The sequence below is a fragment of the Marmota flaviventris genome, chromosome 10 (genome assembly GCF_047511675.1).
Source record: "Marmota flaviventris isolate mMarFla1 chromosome 10, mMarFla1.hap1, whole genome shotgun sequence".
NCBI classification, from domain to species: domain Eukaryota; kingdom Metazoa; phylum Chordata; class Mammalia; order Rodentia; family Sciuridae; genus Marmota; species Marmota flaviventris.
Genome location: NC_092507.1, coordinates 1,085,818 through 1,108,615, shown reverse-complemented (window position 1 = coordinate 1,108,615; position 22,798 = coordinate 1,085,818). Strand labels below are relative to the sequence as shown.

General features: G+C 53.2%; 3 protein-coding genes across 7 annotated transcripts in view; 2 read left to right on the top strand and 1 right to left on the bottom strand.

Moving 5' to 3' along the window:
* Positions 1 to 74: 74 nt before the first annotated feature.
* Pex10 (peroxisomal biogenesis factor 10) lies at positions 75 to 7,790 on the top strand. 4 transcript variants are annotated; one of them, XM_027947508.3, is made up of 6 exons: positions 75 to 263; positions 919 to 999; positions 2,625 to 3,031; positions 4,650 to 4,825; positions 4,907 to 5,042; positions 5,977 to 7,790. In XM_027947508.3, exons 1-6 carry the CDS (start codon positions 155 to 157, stop codon positions 6,043 to 6,045), a joined length of 978 nt encoding a protein of 325 aa, XP_027803309.1. In that variant the 5' UTR covers positions 75 to 154; the 3' UTR covers positions 6,046 to 7,790. The 4 variants fall into 4 exon arrangements, with proteins under 4 accessions (XP_027803309.1, XP_071473366.1, XP_071473368.1 ...); XM_071617265.1 differs by lacking the exon at positions 75 to 263 and adding an exon at positions 414 to 498; XM_071617267.1 differs by lacking the exon at positions 75 to 263 and adding an exon at positions 555 to 565.
* A 228-nt stretch (positions 7,791 to 8,018) lies between these two features.
* Rer1 (retention in endoplasmic reticulum sorting receptor 1) lies at positions 8,019 to 20,786 on the bottom strand. 2 transcript variants are annotated; one of them, XM_027947509.3, is made up of 7 exons: positions 20,628 to 20,786; positions 16,870 to 16,957; positions 14,691 to 14,795; positions 12,207 to 12,306; positions 10,857 to 10,935; positions 9,221 to 9,356; positions 8,019 to 8,682 (listed from the first exon to the last, which is right to left on the bottom strand). In XM_027947509.3, exons 2-7 carry the CDS (start codon positions 16,948 to 16,950, stop codon positions 8,593 to 8,595), a joined length of 591 nt encoding a protein of 196 aa, XP_027803310.1. In that variant the 5' UTR covers positions 16,951 to 16,957; positions 20,628 to 20,786; the 3' UTR covers positions 8,019 to 8,592. The 2 variants fall into 2 exon arrangements, with proteins under 2 accessions (XP_027803310.1, XP_027803311.1); XM_027947510.3 differs by having other exon boundaries at positions 20,712 to 20,782.
* Positions 20,787 to 21,041: 255 nt separating this feature from the next.
* Positions 21,042 to 22,798, top strand: part of Morn1 (MORN repeat containing 1) — a 49,662-nt gene continuing 47,905 nt past the window's right edge. The window contains exons 1-2 of the mRNA XM_071618537.1: positions 21,042 to 21,117; positions 22,000 to 22,071. Coding sequence (XP_071474638.1) covers positions 21,042 to 21,117; positions 22,000 to 22,071 — 148 coding nt within the window. The remainder of the gene's footprint in view (positions 21,118 to 21,999; positions 22,072 to 22,798) is intronic.

Genomic DNA, 22,798 nt, shown 5'->3' with positions numbered 1-22,798 from the left:
TGCGCGCTCGGTCTAGTCCCTGTCAAGTTTTCCACAATCAACGCCCTGGTCCGAGTGACGCACAAGGCCTGCGCCGCACGACGAGCCCGCGTCATGCACCATCTGGCCACGCCCACGGGGGTAGCGTGCGGTGCGAGGTCGCGAAGTTAGGGCCATGGCGCGGGTTGCCGCCCCCCCCGAGGTGATCCGCGCAGCGCAGAAGGACGAGTACTACCGCGGCGGCCTGCGGAGCGCGGCGGGCGGCGCCCTGCACAGCCTGGCGGGTGAGCGCCCGGGAGGACGCGACGGGAGGGAGGCCGGCGCCACCGCGGCTCGGCCCCAGGCCCTGGCGGCAGGGCGCTGCTCCCCCCGGGCCGCAGCGGGCGCCCCGCCCTGGAGGCCGGGTCGGCGGCCGCGAGAGGGTGACGGTCAGAATAGGCTGTTTGGACGGGGCGTGTTTATTTGTCAAACACTTTGTCGTACTCTGTGCCAGGCGCTGTTCTCCGTGCTTGTCCAAAGGTCACCCGTTTACTCTTCAAACGTCCCCACAGATAGGACCTGTGGGCGTCACTTTCGCGACAGGCGGGCAAGTGGAGTCCGGGATCGCTCGGCCAGGCAGCTGGAGAGCCAGGCGTGACGCCGGGCAGGCGGCCTCCAGCCTGTGCCCAGCACTGCCTAGACTGGGGCCTTGGGGCGGCGGGCCCTGGAGCGGGAGACAGCTGCAGCGGGTTCTTCTCAGGAGGGGTCTGTGCCGCAGGCCCAGGCAGGAGGAGGAAGAGCCAAGGGAGGCCAGGAGAGAGAAGGGTGGTTGAGGGCTTTCTCAGCTTGCCGGAAGGGGAGGAACTTGATCTGGTACTGAGCACCTGGGGAAGTTTGTTGGCCCTCACCCTTAAAGGACCCCACCACTTCCCCAGGAATGATGTGTTTTTCTCTTCTCAGGTGCAAAGAAGTGGTTGGAGTGGAGAAAAGAGATCGAGCTGCTCTCAGACATAGCCTACTTTGGCCTCACCACACTTGCAGGTACCACCCTCAGCAGGCCTTTGGCATTGAGGGATCCACAACCCACCCAAGTCAAAGGATGGGGATGGGATGGGGGGCTTCCAGGCAGAGTGAGAAGCTCCTGAAACTAGCCCACATGCAGCCCCAGGAAGGAAGGGACCACAGACCAGAGGAGGAGCTGCCCGGGACTCCCCAGAGCCCAGGGCTCAACCCCCAGCCAGGGGCCTTGCCCTCCATCATTTTTGTCCCTGGAGACCTTCTTCCAGGACTTTGCCCAGGGTGGTGTTTTTTTCAGTGGCTACCTTGGTGACACAAGTGGGTCACAGTGGTCACCCGAGTCCCAGGGGTGCTAGCAGTAATCTCTGATGGGGGAGTGAGAAGGTCAAGCCAGTTGTAAAGAAGGGGGCCACCCAGGGGTGTCCTGCCACCCTGGAATGCTCTGGTTGCTGATAAACACCACATAACTGCATTGTGTAGTATTGTGGGAGGTGATAAGCTCTTTAGGGGAAAGGGCGGTTTTGAGAAAGAGCATTTCCCAGGGCCAAGAAGACCCTGATAAGGAGGCCTCCTTAGAAGGCTGGGGGTGCCCCTGAGAGACAGTAGTTTTGTGATCTTTTAGCTTTTCCTCTGAAAGGTGGGGGTGTTGCAAGGACATGGGAAGGGAGAGGTCAGGCAGAGGTAGAAGCAGGGAGACACACGGGAAGAGATGTCAAGGATGCACTATAGGCTTGACCTCAAGAATAGGAGGGCCAGCATGGTTTTCCATGGAGACAGGGAGTGGGGAGCAGGCTTTCCCAGGTGGTCTGGAAGCTCCCTGTTGGTTAGCAGTGAATTGGGGATGATATCTGCTAGGCAAGTGACCTGGAAGCCGGGTATTTGGGAGTGAGCCAGGTCTGGGTTTGCACTGGAGTGTGTGGGAGGTAGGGAGCAACAAGACTTGAGTCCTGCCGCATGGGCAGGGAGTAGAGGGGCAGCAGGGGAGAAAAGGGGAACAAGCACAGGCTCTGAACCTGGGGGAACAGGGAGCACAGGTGTGTTAGCTTTCCATTGCTGCAACAAAAGCAGAAACGTCTAACTTGAAGGAGGAAAGGTTTATTTTGGCTCACTTGGCCCCGTTGCTTTGGGCCTCTGGCCAGGCAGAGCACCGTGGTGGAGAGCATGTAAAAGAGCAGAGCTGTTTGACTTGTAGCCACCAGGAAGCAGAGCAGAGAACAGAGGAATAGGTCAAGGAATATCCTTAGTGACCTGCCTCCTCCAGCTAGGCCCCAGCTCCTAGTAGCCCACTCAACTATAAACTTACCAGTGGGTTAGTGCCTCAGTTGCTTCCCAAAAGCCCTATCACTACATTGGGGACCAAACCTTCAACATATAAGTCTGGGGGACTTTCCAGATCCCAATCATAACAGGCCAGATCCCAGGAGCTGAGGGCAGCCTGAGTGGCAGGTTGTGTCCCTGAGGTCACAAGGTGGGTTTTGCAATGCGAGGTCATGTTGGCCATGCCCAGGGTTCAGGGAGACATCCTGAAGGGGATGAGTTAAAGGGTAACAGGTGGGACTATGGACTGATGCTCAGGTACAGAAGCTGAGGACAGGCTGACCACAGGAGCCTGTCCCTGCATCAGTGCACACCTGTCCTTGTCCTTCTAGGCTACCAGACCCTTGGGGAGGAGTATGTGGGCATCATCCAGGTGGACCCATCCCAGCGGCATGTGCCCTCCAGGCTCCGCCGTTGTATGCTGGTCACATTTCATGCAGTCCTGCCCTACCTGCTGGACAAGGCCCTGCTGCCCCTGGAGCAGGAGATGCAGGCTGAAGGTGACAGCATGCGGCCCTCACAGGGTAGCCTGGTGCCCAGTGGACGTGGCCGGTCAGGGACACGACGATGGGTTCGTCGCCACATGGCTACCCTGACTGAGCAACAGAGGAGGACACTTCAGCGGGCCACCTTCATCCTTAGACAGGGCCTCGCCTGCCTCCATCGCCTCCACATAGCCTGGTTTTACATCCACGGCATCTTCTACCACCTGGCCAAGAGGCTCACAGGGATCACTTATGTAAGTAGAAGAGCCAAGGGCCCTACCTGGACACCTAGACCACTGCTGCAGGGTCTGTGCTAGTGGTCTATGTGATAATGTCATCAGTCAAGTGTGCCTGCAGTCTGAGGTGGGAACGAGACCTCTACTTGGAAAACCAGTTTTTATTCAGTTACATTTTGCTGAAAGACCTGGGGAAGTCCAACTTCCATGAACTCCGAGGGTAGGGCAAGTCTTTTTTTCCTGTGCAGGGCTGCCAGGAGGTGGGGATAGGTCACTAAACAGAGACCTTGGGGCAGATCTGCAGCACAGGTCTAGACTGCGGCTGTGTACATTTTATTGCTTTGGGGAGGGAGCAAGTGGTCCCAGTCAGTGCCGAGTGCAGGCTCCAGCCCAGTTCCCAGGGCCCCACTCACACTGTTTTGCAGTCCTGGCACAGGGGCGGTGTCTTGGGTCTTGGTCCAGGGATGTTTCTCCAACAGTTGATCATGTAGACAGCACCTCTGCCAGGCCTCCCTCATCTGCATTTACTGATCCGTCTGCTGCTCCTGACAGCCACCCCAACTCTTCCTGTCCTGGCTCTCTATTGGCACCCATGGAGCATGTCTCTGCCCCCAGCCTTGGTGCCCTCCTCCTGGGCTACAATGCTGCCTGAGTTTTCAGAAGGGAGGTCCTGTTGGCCATGCCCAGGGTTCAGGGTGACATCCTGAAGGGGATGAGTTAAAGGGTGACAGGTGGGACTGGTGGACTGGTCTTGGTCCAGGGAGGAATAGTAGGACCCCAGTACTCTCTTTGGCCACTGCACTGCTGCCTTGAGCCCCTCCCAGGTCCCTCTCAATCTTGCCTGCCCCACCCCACATATAAGCAGGTCACCAGGATCAGTTGCAGAGTTGTGGTGGGGTCTCAATGTTCAGTGCACCCAGACCTGAAGGTATGTAGTAGGTCCTCACGCCTTGCAGGATCTGGGTAGTTTGCTGAGTGGCTGTTCTCCCTCCTCCAGGGCCACTGTTGGCCAGGCACCGGGCAGGCATGGGGCTCCTCTCCACAAGGGCAGCGGGGCCAGATTGGCCTTGGGGTCTGCCACCTCTATATGTGCTCCCACTCTGGCCCAAGATGCCTATCTGGCTGAACTGACTGTCTCCACTTTGGAGCAATGGGCTTTTTCTTCAGTAACATGAAGTTACATTACTAGGTACAGGAGAGACTGGGAGTGTGTGTAGGGTCAGAGAGCCATATACCTTGCTAAAATAGGGACGTGTCTGTCCCTGTAACAATGCAGCTGGTGAGGAATGTCCACATGTCCGGCTCCATGTCCCCTCAGCTTCTTTTTGGCCCTTTTCCAGTTAGTCCCTTTTCTCCCCAAAAGGCAGTTACTGGATGACCGCAGAATCTTCACCCACTCCCCTGTCCTGTCCAGCCTCAGGCTCACCCCAATTATGCTGAGGATGGCCAGCAGTCAGTCTCCAGCCTAGGGCCTCTTCCTGAGTCTCCCCAAACCCACCCCCAGGCCTGGTCTCATTCTTTGGGCACTCCCAGCACCCTGGGAGGCCTGGGCCTGACAGAACAGGGGCTCTCTCGCAGATTTGGAGCCAGGTCCCCTTCAGGGTGCTGATGGCTCTGGGGCCACCTACCTTGACAGCTGCGGATCCACCACCTGTCAGGAGAGGACCCACGGGCTCGCGCAAGCTACCGGCTGCTGGGGCTCGTCTCCCTGCTGCACCTGGCACTCTCCGTGGGGCTGCAGCTGTACGGCTTCAGGCAGAGGCGGAGAGCCAGGAAGGAGTGGAGGCTGCACCGCAATCTGTCCCACCGCAGGTGCGCAAGGGCTATTGGGGTGCTTGAGCATACTGCAAGAACTGGACAGCACTCTGACCTTGACTGCCCTGCCCTCCCCAGGAGCTCCCTGGAAGACAGAGCCGTTTCCCGCGCACCACTGTGCACCCTGTGCCTGGAGGAGCGCAGGCATGCGACAGCCACTCCCTGTGGCCACCTTTTCTGCTGGGAGTGCATCACTGAGTGGTGCAGCACCAAGGTGTGTGGCCAGCCCGAGCCCTTCTAAACGTCCCTCTGTCTGGGGTGGAGGGTGGCCTCTTCTAAAAGTGCCCAGGTCAGTTAGGTGTGGAGCCGTGTTTAGGTAGAAGTCCATGTGTTCACCTGCCCAGTCTTGGCTGAGACCTTGGGCAGAAGGCATGTGGTGAGCACAAGGCCCAGACCATACTGCCCTCACCCTGCCCTGCCAGGCTGCACCCACCATCCTTGTGCCCACACTGGACTCCATTTCCAGCAGGACAGGTGCCGAGTGGCAAAGTGCACATGCTGCATCCCCTAGGCAGCTGGGCACTTCCCTTGCCAGGAGGGACTACAGAGTGGCTCTAGCCAGAGAGCTCTTAGGGAGGGCGCCCTGAACATCATGGAGCAGGACAAGGACAGGAGAACTCATTCTTCTGGAAACACGCCCAAGAGACTCAGTAATGCCAGTGGGATGGGCGTTTCTGAGAGCCCAGTGTACCCTGTGGAACTCTTGCACAGCAGTGCAGAGGGAGCCCTGTCCCAGCGGGTAGGACCAGAGTGCGTCCAGAATGGGATCTGGTGGGAAGACCTAAAAGAAAGGGTTCAGAGCAGTTCATGTGGCCCAACATCTGTCTTCCTGACGAAGCCTGAAGCCCTCCACAGCTGCCTGCCCAAGCACTGCTGGGCAGATACAGTGAAGCTCGGGCAGCAGAATAAGCCCAACAGGAAGGTCCCCAGCACCAGTGGTCCGTAGGTGCTGAGGGTGAATGAGGAGCCCCTTGTGTGGTACCCTGAGTGTCCAGGGGCACAGCTGCTGTGGGCCAGAACTGACCATGCCTAGCACCACCACCCTGTCAGAACTGGGGAAGGCTGTTCCATGGTCCTGAGCTGCAGATCATGGGTTCAGCAGGAAGGGTCAGCCCGTGTGTTGTCAGTGACCCTGCCATCCCCCACAGGCGCAGTGTCCCCTCTGCAGGGAGAAGTTCCCTCCCCAGAAACTGGTCTACCTGAGGCACTACCGCTGACTGTCACCAAACACCCCGGAAAGTGGATGGAGGAACCTCAAGAAGCTTATTCTCGAGATTCACTTAGTTGTACAGAAATCATAGAACCCTTTGCACTGTGTTGCCACATAAAGCTACGACTCCCACCACCAGGCTAGAGGACAAAAAGCTGGTGCTGACGAGGATGACCAGCCTGGCACTATAAGGGCTGCTTTGGCAGGTGGCTGTGGCCCACCAAGGGAGGAGCCAAAGCCCCAGGTTTGGCTCAGCTGAGGGCTTCTTCAGAGGTCCCTCGTTTGGACAAGGTCTCAGGATTCCCTCCCTCCCCCAGCCACACAGTTGAGAACTAATTTCAAAAGTTGTCCAGAAAGAATTTTATTCACTCTGTTGAGCAGAGGACTCTCAGGAGGTAGGAGCTGAGCATCGAGTGGGGAGGGGGCAGTGTGCTCCAGCTGGGTGGTCAGAGAGGCCCCCAGCATCCAGGCCAGGTAAGCCCATCTATAGGACTGGGTGTCAAGACCACACAGTAACCAAAGGTCAGTACCTCTGACTAAATATTTGGCACATATTTTTAATTCATGGCATTTCCCATTTTTGGCTTTAGCACAAATGGGAAGGGGTCTCCCCAACTGCAGGGGCAGAGCCAGCTTGAGTGAAATTTCCTGTTGTTTTCTTCACATCTTAACTTGCTTCTGCTCTTAGGCTCCTCTGGGGAGCCTAGGTGAGCCAGTGCCCTCCCCCAAAGGCCCAGGTGGGCAAGCACGCTGCTTACCCAAGGTCATGCTGTGGCAGCCCCCTCAGCGTGTCCCCAGCCTGCTTCCTGCCTCTATTTGATATTTCCAGGTTTTCAAACTTAACTGGTGCCAGAGACAACTTGCAACTTTTAAGAAACTAATTCCACAGAAATGTGGGTCCATGGAGAACAAAGGATTGACCTGGAAGAATCTCATAAAATGTGTGGAGCTGCCCCTGGCAGGACCTCTGGGTTGTATGGAATGTGGGGCTGAGGCCAGCCAGCAACACTGGCTTTGCTGTGCAGCTGTTCCTAGTGAGCAGGGCCAGCGAACAGCAACAGGCAACTGCCTGCCCTAGTCTGGGAGGAGCTCTGGGGATGGCTCCAGGGCTGTTGGGCAGCAGAAGCCTCCACAGCCCCTGCAGGGAGCCTGGAGCACAGCTCTGCACAACCATGCTCAGCCCTGGACAGATGCACACTGAGTTCCCATCACAGGCAGAGTTTGACAATCCCAGGTGCTGCCTGTACTGCCAGCTACTAGGGAGGCTGAGGCCAGAGGAAAGTCTGACGTCAGCCTTGGCAACTTAGACTGTGCGGCAGAGAGAAAAAAAATTTACAGGGATCTTGGAGGGTGTGGCTCAGGTACATCACTTGCTTAACAAGGCTCAAGGCCCTGGATTCAATCCCCAGAACCACACACACATACAAAAAGTGAACTTTCAGGTACACAGAAGGACTTATATATGACCTCTCAGAGGAGCTCAACTTGAGATCAGAAGTCAACAAAAGACGTCCAGACCATTGGCTCAGTGTCTGAAACCCTGTGTGTGCATGGGAAGCCCTGCTGCCAAGGCACCAGAGGGCCAGAGCACTTGTGCCCCCTGCAGGGGTGTCTCTTGGCTATTGTCAAAGACTGTTCCCCTCCCGGGGCAGCTGAGAGCAAGCTGGGCCTTGGTGCAAGGACTAGTGCTTTAGGTATAGACTATGCAAGCAAAGGACACTTGTCTTTAATAAAACTGGAATTAAAAAGTCACTTAGTAAAATGTTTAAGAGTATTTTTTTTTTTATCATATTAAAAAAGTTGACATGCGGTAGGTTCTATTTCCCTTGTAGAAAATGAAAAGCTGTTATGTTAAACTCACAAACCTGGCCTGCTCTGACCAGTTTTGGTGTTTCCTTACAGGGGCTGAAAACATTTAGTCAAAAGCAAAACAAACTCTTCATACGTATCAAAGAAATGTGTCAAAATAATCTCAAACAATTAAAATATAATATGTTTATAATTCCAGGCCCTCAGAAGCAATCATGGTAGTTAAGAACAAAGTTTTGAGTCATCGTGATAGAGGCCAGCTTGAAAACACCTCCAGGGAGGTGAGGTTTGGAAACTGGCATGAGAACCCCAGAGTTACTTGAAATCAATCACCTGTGCAGCATTACGTTCTCTGGCACGCAGGAATCGGGTTGGCATGGTCCCTCCGGTCTCACCGTGGCTGGGAAACAGCCCCACGCAGAGCAGCCAGCTCCTCTTGTAGCCTCTCTCCTGTCCTCCCTCCCACCCCTTGCTCCTGCGGCTGCTGCCCGCCTGGCCTCTTGAGCCTGCGGTTAATACAATGCCGTCCTTTGAAACATGTGGACACCACTGAAATAGAAATCAATGCAATCTGGTTTAAATGCCAGTTTCTTCAAGAACCTGTATTTCAGTTACAAATCATTGAGGCTCCTTTTTAAAAAGAAAATTCAAATCCCTTGTAATCAACTACTTTATGTGAAGAAAAAGGCATTGTTACAATGGCTCAAAACCGTCTTGAACACGTGTGCCAGATTCAGTCCAGCTTCTAACTAGCAAACGTCTTGCCCACGTCCTCCTTCCCTTTGTATCTCCTCTTTCCATGTGTGAATGGTATGTACCGGTATTTAATCATGTGCTGGGAAAACAAACACAAACAAGCTTGAGTTACTTCACAACTGTCCCCCGAGGGGCCACACTTCCCCTAATCTCAACAGCCAAAGGTGCCCCTCAGTCTTCTCTACAAGTCACAAGTCATGAAAACTGCCAAAGCCCAGCTGACCTGTCCGAGCCGTACCTGAAATCCCGACTTTCAGGGAATGTTTGGTGAGCCCTGTGTGGGAGGGGAGGGGGTGGCAACACCACCCCGCCTGCAGAGCCCTGAGTTTTAAATTACGAAGAGCCACTGAGACCCTGCAGGCCCAGGAATGACCTGGCACAACCTGGCACTTTCTCCCCAGCTCCCAGCCAGCTGCCCAAGGGCCCGCTGGTTCCCACGTGGAGATCTGCAGATTTGTGCACACTGCCTCCACGGTGGGGAGCACGGGGTCCTCACCATGCACTAGGCAGTGCTGGCCACTCCTAGCAGGCCCTACCTCCTGCTGCACAGCAGAGACCTGGGCACAGCTCTCCCAGGGCAGTGACAGGACAGAGCACAGCAGCGCTGAAGTCTTTACCTTTATTTGCCTCTTCATTGTGATACAGAAAAGCATGATGAAGTACATCACCAGGATCGGCCAGAACACCGGGACATTGAAAGCCTCGAAGAAGGTGCAGACCATTGCCACCAGGATGCCCTTCGTGGCCGCATGCCTTGACATGAGGAAAGAAGTTAGCAGTGCTACCTGTGGCCAGAATCTGGCAACTGCCAGCCCCCTCTAGCCTCCAGTTTTCCCTGTCTTCACCCACAAATGAGCACCACGGGGAGTGGAGCCTACGTGGCAACCTGTGGCACTGTGTGAATTAACTGTGTGTGCACACTACCCTGAGCCTTAACCGCGTCATCCTTTCAGTCCCTCAAGCTGAAAAAGCCTTAAACCTACACAAAGTACAACATGCCAAGCTGAAGCCGATGCACCTGTGTGCTGCCCAGGCCTGCTGTCTGATTCCAAGGTCCCAGCATATGATGCCCTCACTTCCAACAGATTCCACACTCCCTGCTTCCAGGGCCCATGATCCCCGGCCCTGCACTCCCTCTCCCCAACTGCCCCACACTCCAGCACCTCACACTGTGTCCCATGCCCAGTGCCAGGGCTGCAGGATTAGTGCCTGTAGCTGGAGGAACCCAGTTGGTTCAATTTAGTGACCCAACAAAGACTTCAGTTCCTCCTGGGTCCCAGAACAGGGGTCCCAGAAACAGGACAGAGGGCGAGTCACAGAGCTCCCGACCCTCCGGCAAAGGGGTATATGAGGAGCTGGGTCCAACCCCATGTCCCTGCATCACACTCCTCCTTGCCTCCTTCTAGCTACATGGGACCTAGGGTACACAGGGACCAGCCCCTGAGGGTAGGCCCAGACCCATCACCAACATGGTCACCCCTCTCAGGAACTAGGCAGGGGCTGGGGCTCAGTGGCAGAGCGCTTGCCTAGCACATGTGAGGCACTGGGTTCTATCCTCAGCACCACATAAAAACAAATAAGATAAAGGCATTCTGTCGAACTATAACTACAAAATAAATTTTAAAAAAAAAAAGAATTAGGCAGAGAGAAAATTAGTCCAACTCTACTGGCCATGGGAGGCCACAGGGCCCAGAGGTCAGCTGCCTTGGCCTGCCCTTCTGAGGCTCAAGCATGCAAGAGAGCAGCTCCCTACCTCTCAGAACAAGCCTCATGCCTGCCAGCTCCAGACATCACAAGGTGGCAGTCTGCCCCACACCCACCCAGCCAACACATTTTGGGTGAATGAACATTGCAAAAAAATGAAGCACACCAAACCCACTCCTTTAAGAAGTCTTAACTGGTGGCTGACTAGAACAAACTGACTCTTCTCAGTCTCCTCAGCCACACTCACGCACAGGCCAGACAGACACCTTTCAGAGTCAGAGGTGCAGTCAGGTGTGGCACAGCACAGGAGGGCATCTATGGGGGACAGTTCACTGCATGCTTCACAGCAGCTAACAGGATCGTGACTGTTCCCAACACAAAGACGTGGCAAATACCTACAGTAATGGACGTGCCAGCTTCCTGATCTGACAGGTACACGTTGTACACATGCACTGACATGCCACACTGTACCCCGTAAGCACACAGTCACCACATGTCAAATACAAATACAGCTTAAAAAGTTTAATAGGAAAAAAAAAAATAGCTCACCAAAATTTAAACTCTGGAAGCCTTCGAATGAAGGGGCGAAATTCCTCATTCTGTTTGGTTGGTAAGGAAGGGCCATCATCTGAAAGGCAGATTACCAATCTGAGATATAGCACTTGCCTCTCATCTTTTTATTTCTATCACTACATTCAGAAGCTTTCCCTAAAAGTTTTAGTTAGCAGGCCTCACATTCGGAAATAGATTTACATTATTTAGCCAAAGATAAAATGGGGGTCTACTGCCAATTTACAAATCAATTCAATGCTTTAAAAGATTCAATTTAGACTTTCTTTTGAAAGACTTCTACACATTTTGTATGCATAAAAAGAATTCAATTACACACAGATTTTTCATCAATTGTATGACATCAAGAAAACAAAGGGACTGGGGATGGAGCTCAGTGGCAGAATGCTTGCCTGGCATGTTCCATCCCTAGTACCAAAAAAAAAAAAAAAAAAAAACCAAGGAAGAATTACATTTACACAAAACAAGCAGTAAAGAATGCAGGCAGGCTGTGTCCTTGCCCACAAGAACACTGTGGGACTGCGGTGAGCTGCTGCGGGCCATGCTCTGCTCATCCACCGCACCTCGTTTACAGAGAGAGAAACTGAGGCCCCAGGAAAGGGTCTTCTCTAGTCTCCTTCAGATAGCAATTAAACGGAAGGGGCTGTACTTCCTTTAGTGTTTTCATTAATTATTCTATAAAGAAAAACCACAGACTTCTGATCTCCAACTCAAACCCCACTCTGGAGCACCTCCCACAACAGAGGACCCTGGGGCCCAGGCAGCCAGTGTGCCCTGACAGAATCACACATCGTCTGTGCCCCCAGCCCCTCCCTGGCCCAGGCAGGGCAGGAACAGCAGGAACCTCGCAGACATGACACAAACATGCCAAGCACATTTCACTTTCTCAGAAACCAGGGAGTGCTTGCCACCTCACCCCAGACTGGCCACCAGCAGTCAGGGTCTAGTGGTCTGTGCTGATCCTAGCAGAGAGCCCTGTAAACCTCTGGTCACCTGAGAAGCCAAATGGTAAGTCCTACGGCAGGGCCAGGATGGGCTGCCTATAGAAGGTGGAAACCTAGAGGCAGGCTCAGCGCCTCTTCCATTGGTCCCCTTCTCTGCCAGATAACCCCACATGCCTCAGTCTCCTCATCCATAAAATGGGGACATCAGTGAACACCCCGACAAGGCTGTAGGAAGGCTGAGAGTGCTCATGCTAGCCCGGCTACCACAGGTACGTGCAAGTACCTGGAGCACAGCCCTGCGCGTCCCTGGAGTGCGAGCGGCCTCCCCAGGAAGGCACAGAGGCACCCACTGCCCACACAGCACTGTGGATGGCCTCTGCTTTACCTGAGTCTTCCATTAAGGAAGGGTCCACTTTGGGAGAAAGGAACGCTATGAAAAGATTTAGATGGTAGATTCCCAGGGCGTAGGTCACGATGTACCAACCCTGGAAGAGAAGGAAGCACAGCGTTAGTGAGCAGCCCACCCGCGCAGCCCGAAGTGCTTCACTATGCCTGTGCCCCTTAACCTGGACTAACCTGGAAACAGCAAGAGACGCCAGCTTAAGTGACAATGGAAATGTCCATGGTGACCATTTACCTCAAATTACTCTGTGGGTCTTGAGACTAATATGATGACCCAGGGTCCAGGCAGCAAACTCCTTCAAGTATCCCACTAGATGCACGTGACACCTGCAGCCAAGGGTTCCCAACCAGAAGTGCAACAGAAAAGGAGGCTTTCCTCAAAAATCACAGGCCTGACGTACACCATGGGGCTGGGGTGTGGCCTGACACCCCAGGGGACGCTGGCCTGCACTCCTGGCCATAAGCCCCGCGGGGAGCAGATTCACATGAGACCCAAGACATAATCTCAGCTGGTAGCAAAGACAAGGTGGCTGGTGCTCCTCTGATGGATAAGTAGTGCCTGCCTGCAGGTTCCCAGGACCAGAACATGAGGACATCTGTTGAGGACGAGGGTTACAGAAATTTCTGAGCCAAGCCTTCCTTAGAGATGCCAAGAACTGAGAACCTATGGCAGGCCCTACGTGCAACACACTGAAGCACCAAGCTCCTCCTGTTGAATACTATAACTGTATTCTCAGTCTTCAAAGCCTGAACTTCTTAGGGCTGGGGATGTGGCTCAAGCGGTAGCACGCTTGCCTGGCATGCGTGCGGCCCGGGTTCGATCCTCAGCACCACATACAAACAAAGATGTTGTATTTGCCGAAAACTAAAAATATTAAAAAATTCTCTCTCTCTCAAAAAAAAACTTTAGAAAATTCAAATGTCTGAAACTGTAAAGCCTGCACTTTTTCATAAACAAGAGGAAATCTTTCTGCAGAAAAGTTTTAAATCAGACAACTACAAAGTAGATATGAAAAATCCCCTTAATGCAAAGTATAACCACATGTAGGGCCAAGCCTTGAGGGCCACCAGATCAGACACAAATCTGGCTCTGAACAGAGTGGAACTAACCTTTGTGTGCTGCCCCCCGCCCCCGCACCACCACCACACCCCTAACTCAAGGCTGCTGGGCCAGTCTTTCCATTAGTGAATGGGCCAAGTTCCAATTTTTTAAAAATCAACACCAATTCCAGACATTCTGTACAGACTGGGTTCTGCTATGATATATAAGAAATGCCACCACCTTCATACCAATCCAAGTTGGTTCACTCACAGGAACAAACGATGAACGAGAACAAAACTCAAGCTCTACATTCAATGTTTGTTATCTTTTTTTTTTTTTTAAACATTTATTTATTAGTTTTAGGTGGGCACAATATCTTTATTTTACATTTATGTGGTGCTGAGGATTGAACCCAGTGCTCCTGTGTGCCAGGTGAACACTCTACCACTGAGACACAGCCCCAGCCCTGGTGTTTTGTTTTCTTGGTACTGGAGAATGAACCTAGGCTGCTGCACCACTGAGCCATACCACTAGTCCTTTTTACTTTTTGAGACATGGCCTCATTAAGTTGCTGAGGCTGGCCTCAAGATTAGATCCTCCTGCCTCTGCCTCCTGAGTCACTGGGATCACACCCAGCTTATACTTAATTTGAGAATTTCACATCGCTCCAGACACATGGTTGAGTCCAATAAACCTGTCCATTCATGGGCTGACAACCTCCCAAGTCCGAGAAGGTAGCAGGAAGGAAGGTGTGCTTTAAATGAGGACATCTCTTCTGGAACTCTGGAGAAAAGGCTTTTAACCTGTGCAACCTCCAAGCCTACAAATAAGAAACAGTCTCCTCTCCAGGTGTGCAAGGAGTCCCTGAGGACAGGTGCTCATTAGGGAACAACAAGTGGCTGCACCTGCCCTGGGGTTGTCCACTGGCAGCCCAGGCATGAGCAGACCTGCCTCAGGCTGCCACACCACTCACTCCACAGACCACAGCGAACTCACTCGGCTCTTCGGCCTCATAAAAGGCATCATCAAACAGCTCAAACCTGCAAATGCCCACGTCTTCACCGACAAATGAGGTATCTGCCACAGAACGTTATCTGTGCCTGAGGTTCAGGCGGGGGGGGGGGGGGGGGGGGGCGGGGGGATGACAGGATAAGGGGATGAGAAAGCCCATGATCCACAGCAGGTCACTCAAGGGCAGAACACAGGCAGAGGTCAAGACTGGCCTGTGCACTGGGAACTCAAGCTACAGAATGAGACAAGCAAGGTGAATCATAAACAATCCTCTTTAAAAATTAAGACAGTCACTGAAATTCTTCGTACATTGGTGCTGAACTGAAAAGTGCTTATTATAGATTGTTTCCTTCTCGATACTGGATCACCAATGTCCCAACCAACACCACATCCGATATAAGAGTCCATACCTACCTGTAGCAGGTAAACTCTAATCATGTAGACAAAGCTCAAGCCCAGTGTCACCACCCACCGCACAGCCGTGTAAGGTGTGGACTTGTCCAGCCAGGACTGATAAATCTAAAGAGACAAGGGTTAAACAGCATTAGGTCCACCCTGGAACTCTCACAACAACTTTGCTACAAAGTGTACTTCTCACTATAGTTGTTTTTATTTTTGGCTATACTGAAAAAGGAACCCAGGTCCTCACACATGCTAGGCCAGTGCTCTGTAACTGAGTTACATCCCCAGCCCTTGTTTCAAATTTTACTTTGAGACAGAGTCTCACTAAGTTGGCCTCAAACTTGTGATCCTCCCCAAAATATGGGATTACAGGCACATGACATCATACCCAGCTAGAATTAGTTTTAAATTTTCAAAAGAGGGGCTAGGATTGTGGCTCAGCGGTAAAGCGCTCGCCTAGCACAGGCGGAAGCCAGGTTCGATCCTCAGCACCACATAAAAACAAAGGCATTGTGCTGTGTCCATCTACACTAAAAAATAAATATTTTTAAAAAATTTTTTCAAAAGCGTTCATTAAAACAGCAATAAATATACATGTCAGCACAAAGCAGTGACAATTCAAAATTTACAATAATTCCTAAAGTGGTTCACCTCCTCAACAAAAATACTATAAAACAACCAAAATTAGAAGATAGTACTGCGGCATTAGCACAAAGATTTCATTATGGGTGAGACCAATTTCACCCCAATTAAAAGGACATCAACTGAAAAGGAGAAGGCACCCATCTTGAAGTCACCATCCCATACAACAGGTTTCACAACCCAAGTCCTGACCCAAAGCCTGCTCCTCCCATGGGCGTCTCCTAAGGTACTGGAATCTCCCACTGGTCCAGCAACCCCAGGTTGGTCCTGCCTTCACTCACAAGGGGCCAGCCACAGCCTGACCACAGCAGCCAGAGCTCACATGTGATGTGCACCAAGGCAGCTGTGGACGTTACTAAGGGAGCTCTTCATTTTTCATACACATACACGTTTATTTTAATTTTAAAATTTAAATTGTGAAAATTTTCAAAGAATCATAAAATGAGACCACGCACATTCATCACCCAGATTCATTAATTAAATAGTTTGCCGTATACTACTTTAAAAGTTGATAAATTTGTCAGGAGTGGTGGTACATGCCTGTAATTCCAGCAGCTCAGTAGGCTAAGGCAGGATCTCGAGTTCACTGCCAGCCTCAGCAACTTAGCAAGACCCTAAGCAACTCAATGAGACCCTGTCTCTAAATAAAATACAAAAAAGGCCTGGGAATGTGGCTCAGTGAGTGCCCCTGGATTCAATCCCCAGTACCAAAAAAAAAAAAAGTTGGTAAATTTTTTATTGAGTTAAAAGAATCAGCATCAAAAAGTGTTCACTAGGGGCTGGGGATGTGGCTCAAGCGGTAGCGCGCTCGCCTGGCATGCGTGCGACCCGGGTTCAATCCTCAGCACCACATACAAACAACGATGTTGTATCCGCCAAAAACTAAAAAATAAAATATTTAAAATTAAAAAAAAAAAAAGTGTTCACTGAATTAGACTTCTACACTCAAGTTCAAGCACGAAGTGTTCCAATAGCTCCAACCCCACCACTCCACCAAGCAGCCCAGACAGCCACAGCATGGTGGCCCACATCCACCTAGGCCAGTGCTAAGGACGCAGCACCCAATAGCCATGCGCAGGCCAAGAAGGTGAGGCCTGCAGGGAAAACTAGATGTGGGTGGCAGAAGAGGACCAGCAAGAGCACAGCAAAGGCCACCAGCCATATCTGCAGAGCATTTTTAAAAGTTGCTAAAAAGAAAATTAAAAAGGGCTGGGAGTGTAGCTCAGGGCTAGAGCACCTGCCTCACATGCACAAGGCCCCAGCTCCATCCCCAGCACCACAAAAAAAAAAAACACATACATGTGGCCCATGTGGCCAAGATCACATGTGGCCCCCAGCCAGCACGTGGACTCTCCTCTACCAGGCCTTTCTGGAAAACATGCAAGCAAGAGTTCACAGGAGAGCAGAGCCCAGCATAGAGCACAGTGTCAGGTAGGGCCAGCTAGTAGTTAGCTCTCCTCACCAATGCAGCAAACTCACACGCTTGAGGATGTGTCAGGAGCCAAAACTTCTCTTCCAAATATTTACACTGATCTACAAATGCACCAACCTGTCCGAGTCGTGTGAAAAATCTGTACACCACTGATGGCTTCCCATGGACTGAATCTCCAACACTGTCCCCTTCAGACATTCTGTAACTAGAAAAACACAAAATACTATTAAATCAAATAAAAAGCAGTCAAAGATTTGAAAATTTTTGACCAATCTGTCAAGGTTTTCCCATACTCAGTATTTCATCCAAACCACTTCTTTGTGTTTTTACACTGAATTATACGGGACAAAGAAACAAGTAGGTGACAAGCTCTGGTGGAGAAAAGGACAGAGCAAGCTGATGTGCTGAGCAGCACTGGAGAACTGTTTTCTACTGCAAGCACCACAATCTCTCTCCCCAACCCTTCTCTCTCCAGGAGTGCTGTCCACCCTAACCTGTTGAGCTTGGAGTCTCCTGGTGAGTCCACAGGAAGTACCCTCCAGGTACTTCTTCCTCTAGGATCCCCAGCCTCCCGCAAGCACCCTGTCTTCTCTATGGCCTGTCCTGGGTTTATCCTCCATCAACTCAAAGATGTCATCCAGGACTCACAGGTAGCCCATCTATCTGTGTCCCAGTTTCTTATCTGAAAACTGGAAGTAATCCTATCTGCTCATGACTCTTGACATGCTGTTGTGATCCCAGGCAGAATTCACCTGTTGAGAACCCAGGTGCCAAAACCCAGGTCCTCACATTGTCCCACTTAATTCCCACATGGCTGAGAGAAGGGGCATCATTATCCACATTTCACAAAGAAGTCCAAGGTCATGCCACAACTCTGCTCCTGAGCAGGCCTAGAGCCCAGCCTTACACCTGGTTCCTGAGCATGGACTCAGAGGTCCACCACTCTTCAAGAGACACTGCTAAATAACTGGGACCCTCCCACTTTAAAGACAAAGCACTTGTGGGCCCTGAGATAGGGAAGGCAGGGCTCACCCCCCACCCAAATCTGTGGGTGACAACTGCCCAACTCCCTCTGCAACTATCATGACAGTGAAGAGGACAAACAGATTCCACTGTCAGGCTTAAGTTCCACTTATGTTGAGCAGAAAAGGTCCTCAACAGACCCCCTGGCCACTTAGCCAGCCCGTTTCCCATCTGCAAAATGAAGCCCTATTAAGCACCAGACACAAGGACAATCTTCATTCCACAGCAAGCCTTGAGGTTACTGTTACTGCTCCCACTCACAGAAGAGAGAACAGGCTCACAAAGGCCAGGGTGCTGTCCCCAGCAATCAGCCATGTGCAATGGGGCTGGAACCAGAACCCACACCTGCCTAAGTCCAAAACCTTCTAACCACATCTTCACTGTGAGCACTGGGAAAACCCTCCTTCTGAAGTGGAAGTCAACAAGCCACCTGATGAGTCCCTAGGTCTTGAGTGGACAGCTTTCTAATCACAACTTAAACACAGGCTTGCAGCTGAATAGGCCACAGTGTCCAGTCTTTAGCATGTAAGCATTTCCAGGACCCAAGAGCACAGTGCCAGAGCTGTCTAAGAAATGCCCTTTAGTCAGGAGAGACTTGTAAACCAAAGACACACAATTTAACTAAAAGCTCATTATGGCTCCCAAGTCCTCCCGATCCCTTCTGGGAAGAGCATCTTTACACTTCACCAGAGGGGTTCCCAGTTTAAATAAAAGCTACAGTACACGCACATCTAGACTGACCACCCTCCTTACACCAAAGCCCAGCCTGCAGAAAGCTACTTCACTCATAGTCTTCATCATGTAGAGCTTTCAAACTTTTCCTCATTTTACTCTAACCAATTGTTTACTGAAAAAACACTTTTGTGTGAATTGAAGTGCCAAAAGTAATATTAGAAACAAAATACCTGGCTATCCCATTAAAGTATGTACTAGAAGCTAACTACTTAAAACTTTTTACTCTACAGGCTGATGTGAAAAACTCACTAAAACATGCATTAGTCACAAACTGACTATCTAACAAACATACATATGAAAACATGACTTTACACCTTTTTTTCCTGTGCTGGGGATGGAGCCAGGGCCCCACACGTGCTAGGCAAGTTCTCTGCCACTGAGCTGCACCTCAGCCATGACTCCACATCTCAACTGAACCTGCTGCCAATGACATGCGAGTGGCACTGTAACATGATCAAGAATGTGAACTTTGGAGTACAACCAGCACTGCACTTCCCAGCAGCAGGACCTGACTGAGCCACCGAAGAATGTGTGGGGCTGGATCTGCAGGATGGTCACAGCACTTGTGGCACCCTATGCCCAGGCTTCCCAAGGAGCTCGTGGCAGCGCATGGAGAGCCTGCAAGCCTGGCACCATCCGTGTGCCAGCCCCGCAAACACGTCAGACTAGTTCCTGGATTAGGGCAGCCCTCACACCAGCTGTTCTGTCTGCAATTCTCTTCCTTCTGCTCAGTGTAAAGGTCACCTCCTCCTCAGAGAGCCCTGACTGTTGTCCAAACTGACCACCAGTCCCTAATGTTTTTATTTTGTGCAGCAATTGTTTCTGATGCCTTTTAGTTTATTTTTCAATCTCCTCCCACTACAGTGCAAGCTCCTGAGGAGGCCCCTGTCTGGGTCACAGCAGGGCCTTACCACCTGGAAGTGCCCATTACATAAAAGAAAGTCAACCAATTACCTGTTCAATGTAATTGCTTTACACTCAAAAAAAACGAGACAAAAACCATTCCAGGGAGAGACAACTAAGTACCCACCAGAAACTGTAGAGAATGTTCTCCATGTGCCTTGTTCTAGAACCCATTAGTTGGCTAGTTTCTATGATCCATCACTCCTAAACTAGGAACTGCACAGAAAGAAGCCCTCTGCCTAGCCTCTGGGGTCAATTCCTCCTGGACAAGAAATGGTCACTGACTCCAGGCACCATGCGAGCCCCTGTGCTATTCTCTCCCTGGAATACTCTTCTTGTCCCTACTCTTGGTTATTCCAAGGCCGCGTTCCAGGCTGGGCACCTAGATCCCATCTGGCCTTTATACCCCTACCTGCACTCCAGTCACCTGTTAACATCATGACGGGCACTGGCTCAGTCTCAATTACTGAGGACACTTTACTCACTTATGGGAAAATTCCATTTTACCACGAAATGGAAAGTCAACCCAATTAAAACTGAGCAGTGCCAGGACAAATAGCCAGCCTCCCCTCTGAAAAGGAACAAGTGCCACTGAATGTTCTCGGGACGAAGGCAGCCCTCTGGACTCTAAGACCCTGCCTAGGAAGCAAACACTGACTCCATCAGAGGACACCGACGGGCAGTCACCTGCAGGACTCAAGCCCTCACGCTCAGCCCCAACCACTACCACCAAACGCTCCTGGCCGACACAGGGCTTCCCTGAGCCCCTTCAGCACCGTCTTCTGCCTCGCGCGAACAGGTATTGGGGAAGCGGTCACCCGCCACAAACCATCCCAACTCCAACTGTGCGGGCGGCGACAGGCCACTCTCCCCAGAAGCCCCTCCCAGTGGGGGAAAAGAAGCGGCCGAGGAGGGCAGGACCGCGGCCCGCTCCCGGGGTCGGCCAGTCTCCGCGCGGGTCCCTCCCTGGGGCTCGGTCAGCTCCTCCCGGGACTCGGCCAGTCTCCGCGCGGTCCCTCCTGGGGCTCGGCCAGTCTCCGCGCGACTCCTCCCGGGGTTCGGCCAGTCTCTGCGCGGGTCCTCCCGGGGCTCGGCCAGTCCCCGCTCGGCCCGGCTGACCCTCCCTGGCCCCGCCCGCCCGCAGCCTTGACAGCCCGAGGGAGGCGGAGGCGGCGCCGCCCGGCCGCCCCGCGCCACCAGCCCACCCCCGGCACCTCGCAGCTCCGCTGCGGCCGAGCCGCGGTCTCCCTCACGGCCGCAGAAGGAGGACGGCGGGCAGGACTGCCGCCGGCGCTCACTCGGGCTCCGGGAAGCTGCACGGGAACTTCCGCTCCGTCCTGCGGCGCCGCCTCCGGCCTCCAAGATGGCCGCGGGGCGGGGCCAGGAGCTCCAACCATTTCCGCTTCCGGTGCGGACACCGCGGCCGTTGGCGAGCGGTTCCCTCGGCGGAAGGAGCGGGCTGGCGGAAGTCGCCGCGCTGCACAGGCGCAGTGGCGTCCGCGGGCTCCGGTCCGAATGTTCCGCTCCGGAGATTTCTATAGCCCGGACTGGCCGAGGCCACGCCCCCTAACGACCCGAGGCCAATGGCAGACGGCGTGGCTGGTTGCTAGTGAAGCTCTGGCAGCAAGATGGCGGCGTCCAACGAGAGCAGCCCGGCTTCGCTCCCTCAGCAACGGGATCCTCCCGGGCGGCCTCCACGGAACGGTACGGACTGCGCCGCGTCGGGAGCATACCCCCTCTGCGAGGACGAGGCCCAAGAGCCCCGGAGCTCGCGGCTGCCAGGGTCTGAACCCGCTGCCAGCCGCCCAGACACCAGGGTGGCGAAGCTGTGGGCTCGCGGGCGGCGGGGCTGCACCGGTGGGCGCCGCGCAGCCGAGGCCGAGCCGGGCGGGCGCGCAAGGCCCCCCACCTCCCACCCGACGCGGGGCCCTGGAAACGTAGGCCGCGAGATGCAGACTCTAATAGGGGTTGACCCCAAGCCGGGAGAAGCAAGACCAGCTTGAACCCAGAGTCTGCGCGGGTCGTGAGGTGGAAACTGGCCGGAGACCAGCGCACAGCCAGAGCTGGGGGTTCGCCCCTGCCTGGGCGGGCGGCGGGCGCTCCACCCAGAGTTGGGAGTGGGGATGGTGCCCAAAGCTGAATGGACAGAGAGGAGGCTGGCCAGGCCTCCTTAGGTGTAAGTCCGGATTTTGTCCGGACCACTGAAGGTCCCAGAAGGGCCTCTGTGCTCTCACACTGCATCCCTACCTTCCTGCCTTCCCCCGGCTAGCCAGGTCAGTCCTTCCCAACCCCCACCAACACCCCTGAGACATGGGGACTCCCTAGGGCCCGCTTGTTTGGCCCTGGCCCTGCTCTCCATGTCCTGTCTTCTCCACACTAAGGATCCATGGTCCGTCCATAGTAAGCAGGAAGCTGAACCTCACACAGCCTTTCAGCAGTTAACCCAGGCGAAGTGGACAGACTCCTTGAAAGGCCAACAGCGTACAGACACCTCCTCCAGAGCCCAGAGCTGTCCACCTTCAGGTGTCTGCTAATATCACTTAGTGCCAGGTCATCACTTATGCTCTTTTTCTTCTCAATGTTCAGGTTATGGTGTCTACGTATACCCAAATTCTTTCTTTCGATATGAAGGAGAATGGAAAGAGGGGAAGATACACGGTAGGAAACCCCACACACAGGTGCAGCCAGCTTCCTGGGGAGTTTGGGGTGGGCCATGGCCCCGTACAAGGATGACCTGGGACATACCAGCAGCCGGTCCCAGCCTCCTCTGGCTCATGCTGGTGCTGAGTAAGTCCCTTTCACATTGCTCCGGCTCACAGTACCCTGGTGCTACCCCCATCAGCTGGCAGCCACTGGCCAGGCTGGGAGGAGCAACAGGCACCCAGGGAGCCGCTCCCACCCCCACCCTGGCAAGCCTTGGGGCACTTTCAGCAAAGGAAGTGGCAGCTTGGAAGTCCTCCCCGGAGTCTTAGCTAGCTGATCTTTTCCAGAGTGAAAACGTGCCTTAAGGTTGTTTCCTGATTATAAAGAGATGACCTACTTTTATAGAGGAATAGAGGAAAGAAAGCCTCAAGTGAAACCCCCTGAAATACCCTACATGCAATAGCAAGTGCTGTGAGTGTTTGGGGTCTGGACTCCCCAGCATCTGCTGTTTGTCGCTGGGTCCCACCTGCCCACGTCCTCCCTGTGTTCCCCTGGAGGCTGGGCTGGCCACATCTGCTGGCTTCTGCTCTTCCATCTCGACATTCAGCTTTTACTTGGTGCTTGCCACACCCAGGGTGTGGAAGCTCCTACCCAGACTGCGTGGGGGGTTGCCCCCAGTCACTCCTGGCCTGCGTCCCTCTGGGAGGGAGATAGGAACATGTGCACTTCTGGGCCTCTGTGG

What these genes read in the sequence shown, in the direction of transcription:
- Pex10 (XM_027947508.3), top strand. Translation starts at nt 155, where the DNA reads ATGGCGCGGGTTGCCGCCCCCCCCGAGGTGATCCGCGCAGCGCAGAAG. An exon ending in CGCCCTGCACAGCCTGGCGG is followed by an intron (nt 264 to 918) that starts GTGAGCGCCCGG and finishes TTCTCTTCTCAG; the next exon opens with GTGCAAAGAAGTGGTTGGAG. An exon ending in CTGAGTGGTGCAGCACCAAG is followed by an intron (nt 5,043 to 5,976) that starts GTGTGTGGCCAG and finishes CATCCCCCACAG; the next exon opens with GCGCAGTGTCCCCTCTGCAG.
- Rer1 (XM_027947509.3), bottom strand. Translation starts at nt 16,950, where the DNA reads ATGTCTGAAGGGGACAGTGTTGGAGATTCAGTCCATGGGAAGCCATCA. An exon ending in CTTCCAGAGTTTAAATTTTG is followed by an intron (nt 9,357 to 10,856) that starts GTGAGCTATTTT and finishes CCTCATGTCAAG; the next exon opens with GCATGCGGCCACGAAGGGCA. An exon ending in CAATGAAGAGGCAAATAAAG is followed by an intron (nt 8,683 to 9,220) that starts GTAAAGACTTCA and finishes TTGTTTTCCCAG; the next exon opens with CACATGATTAAATACCGGTA.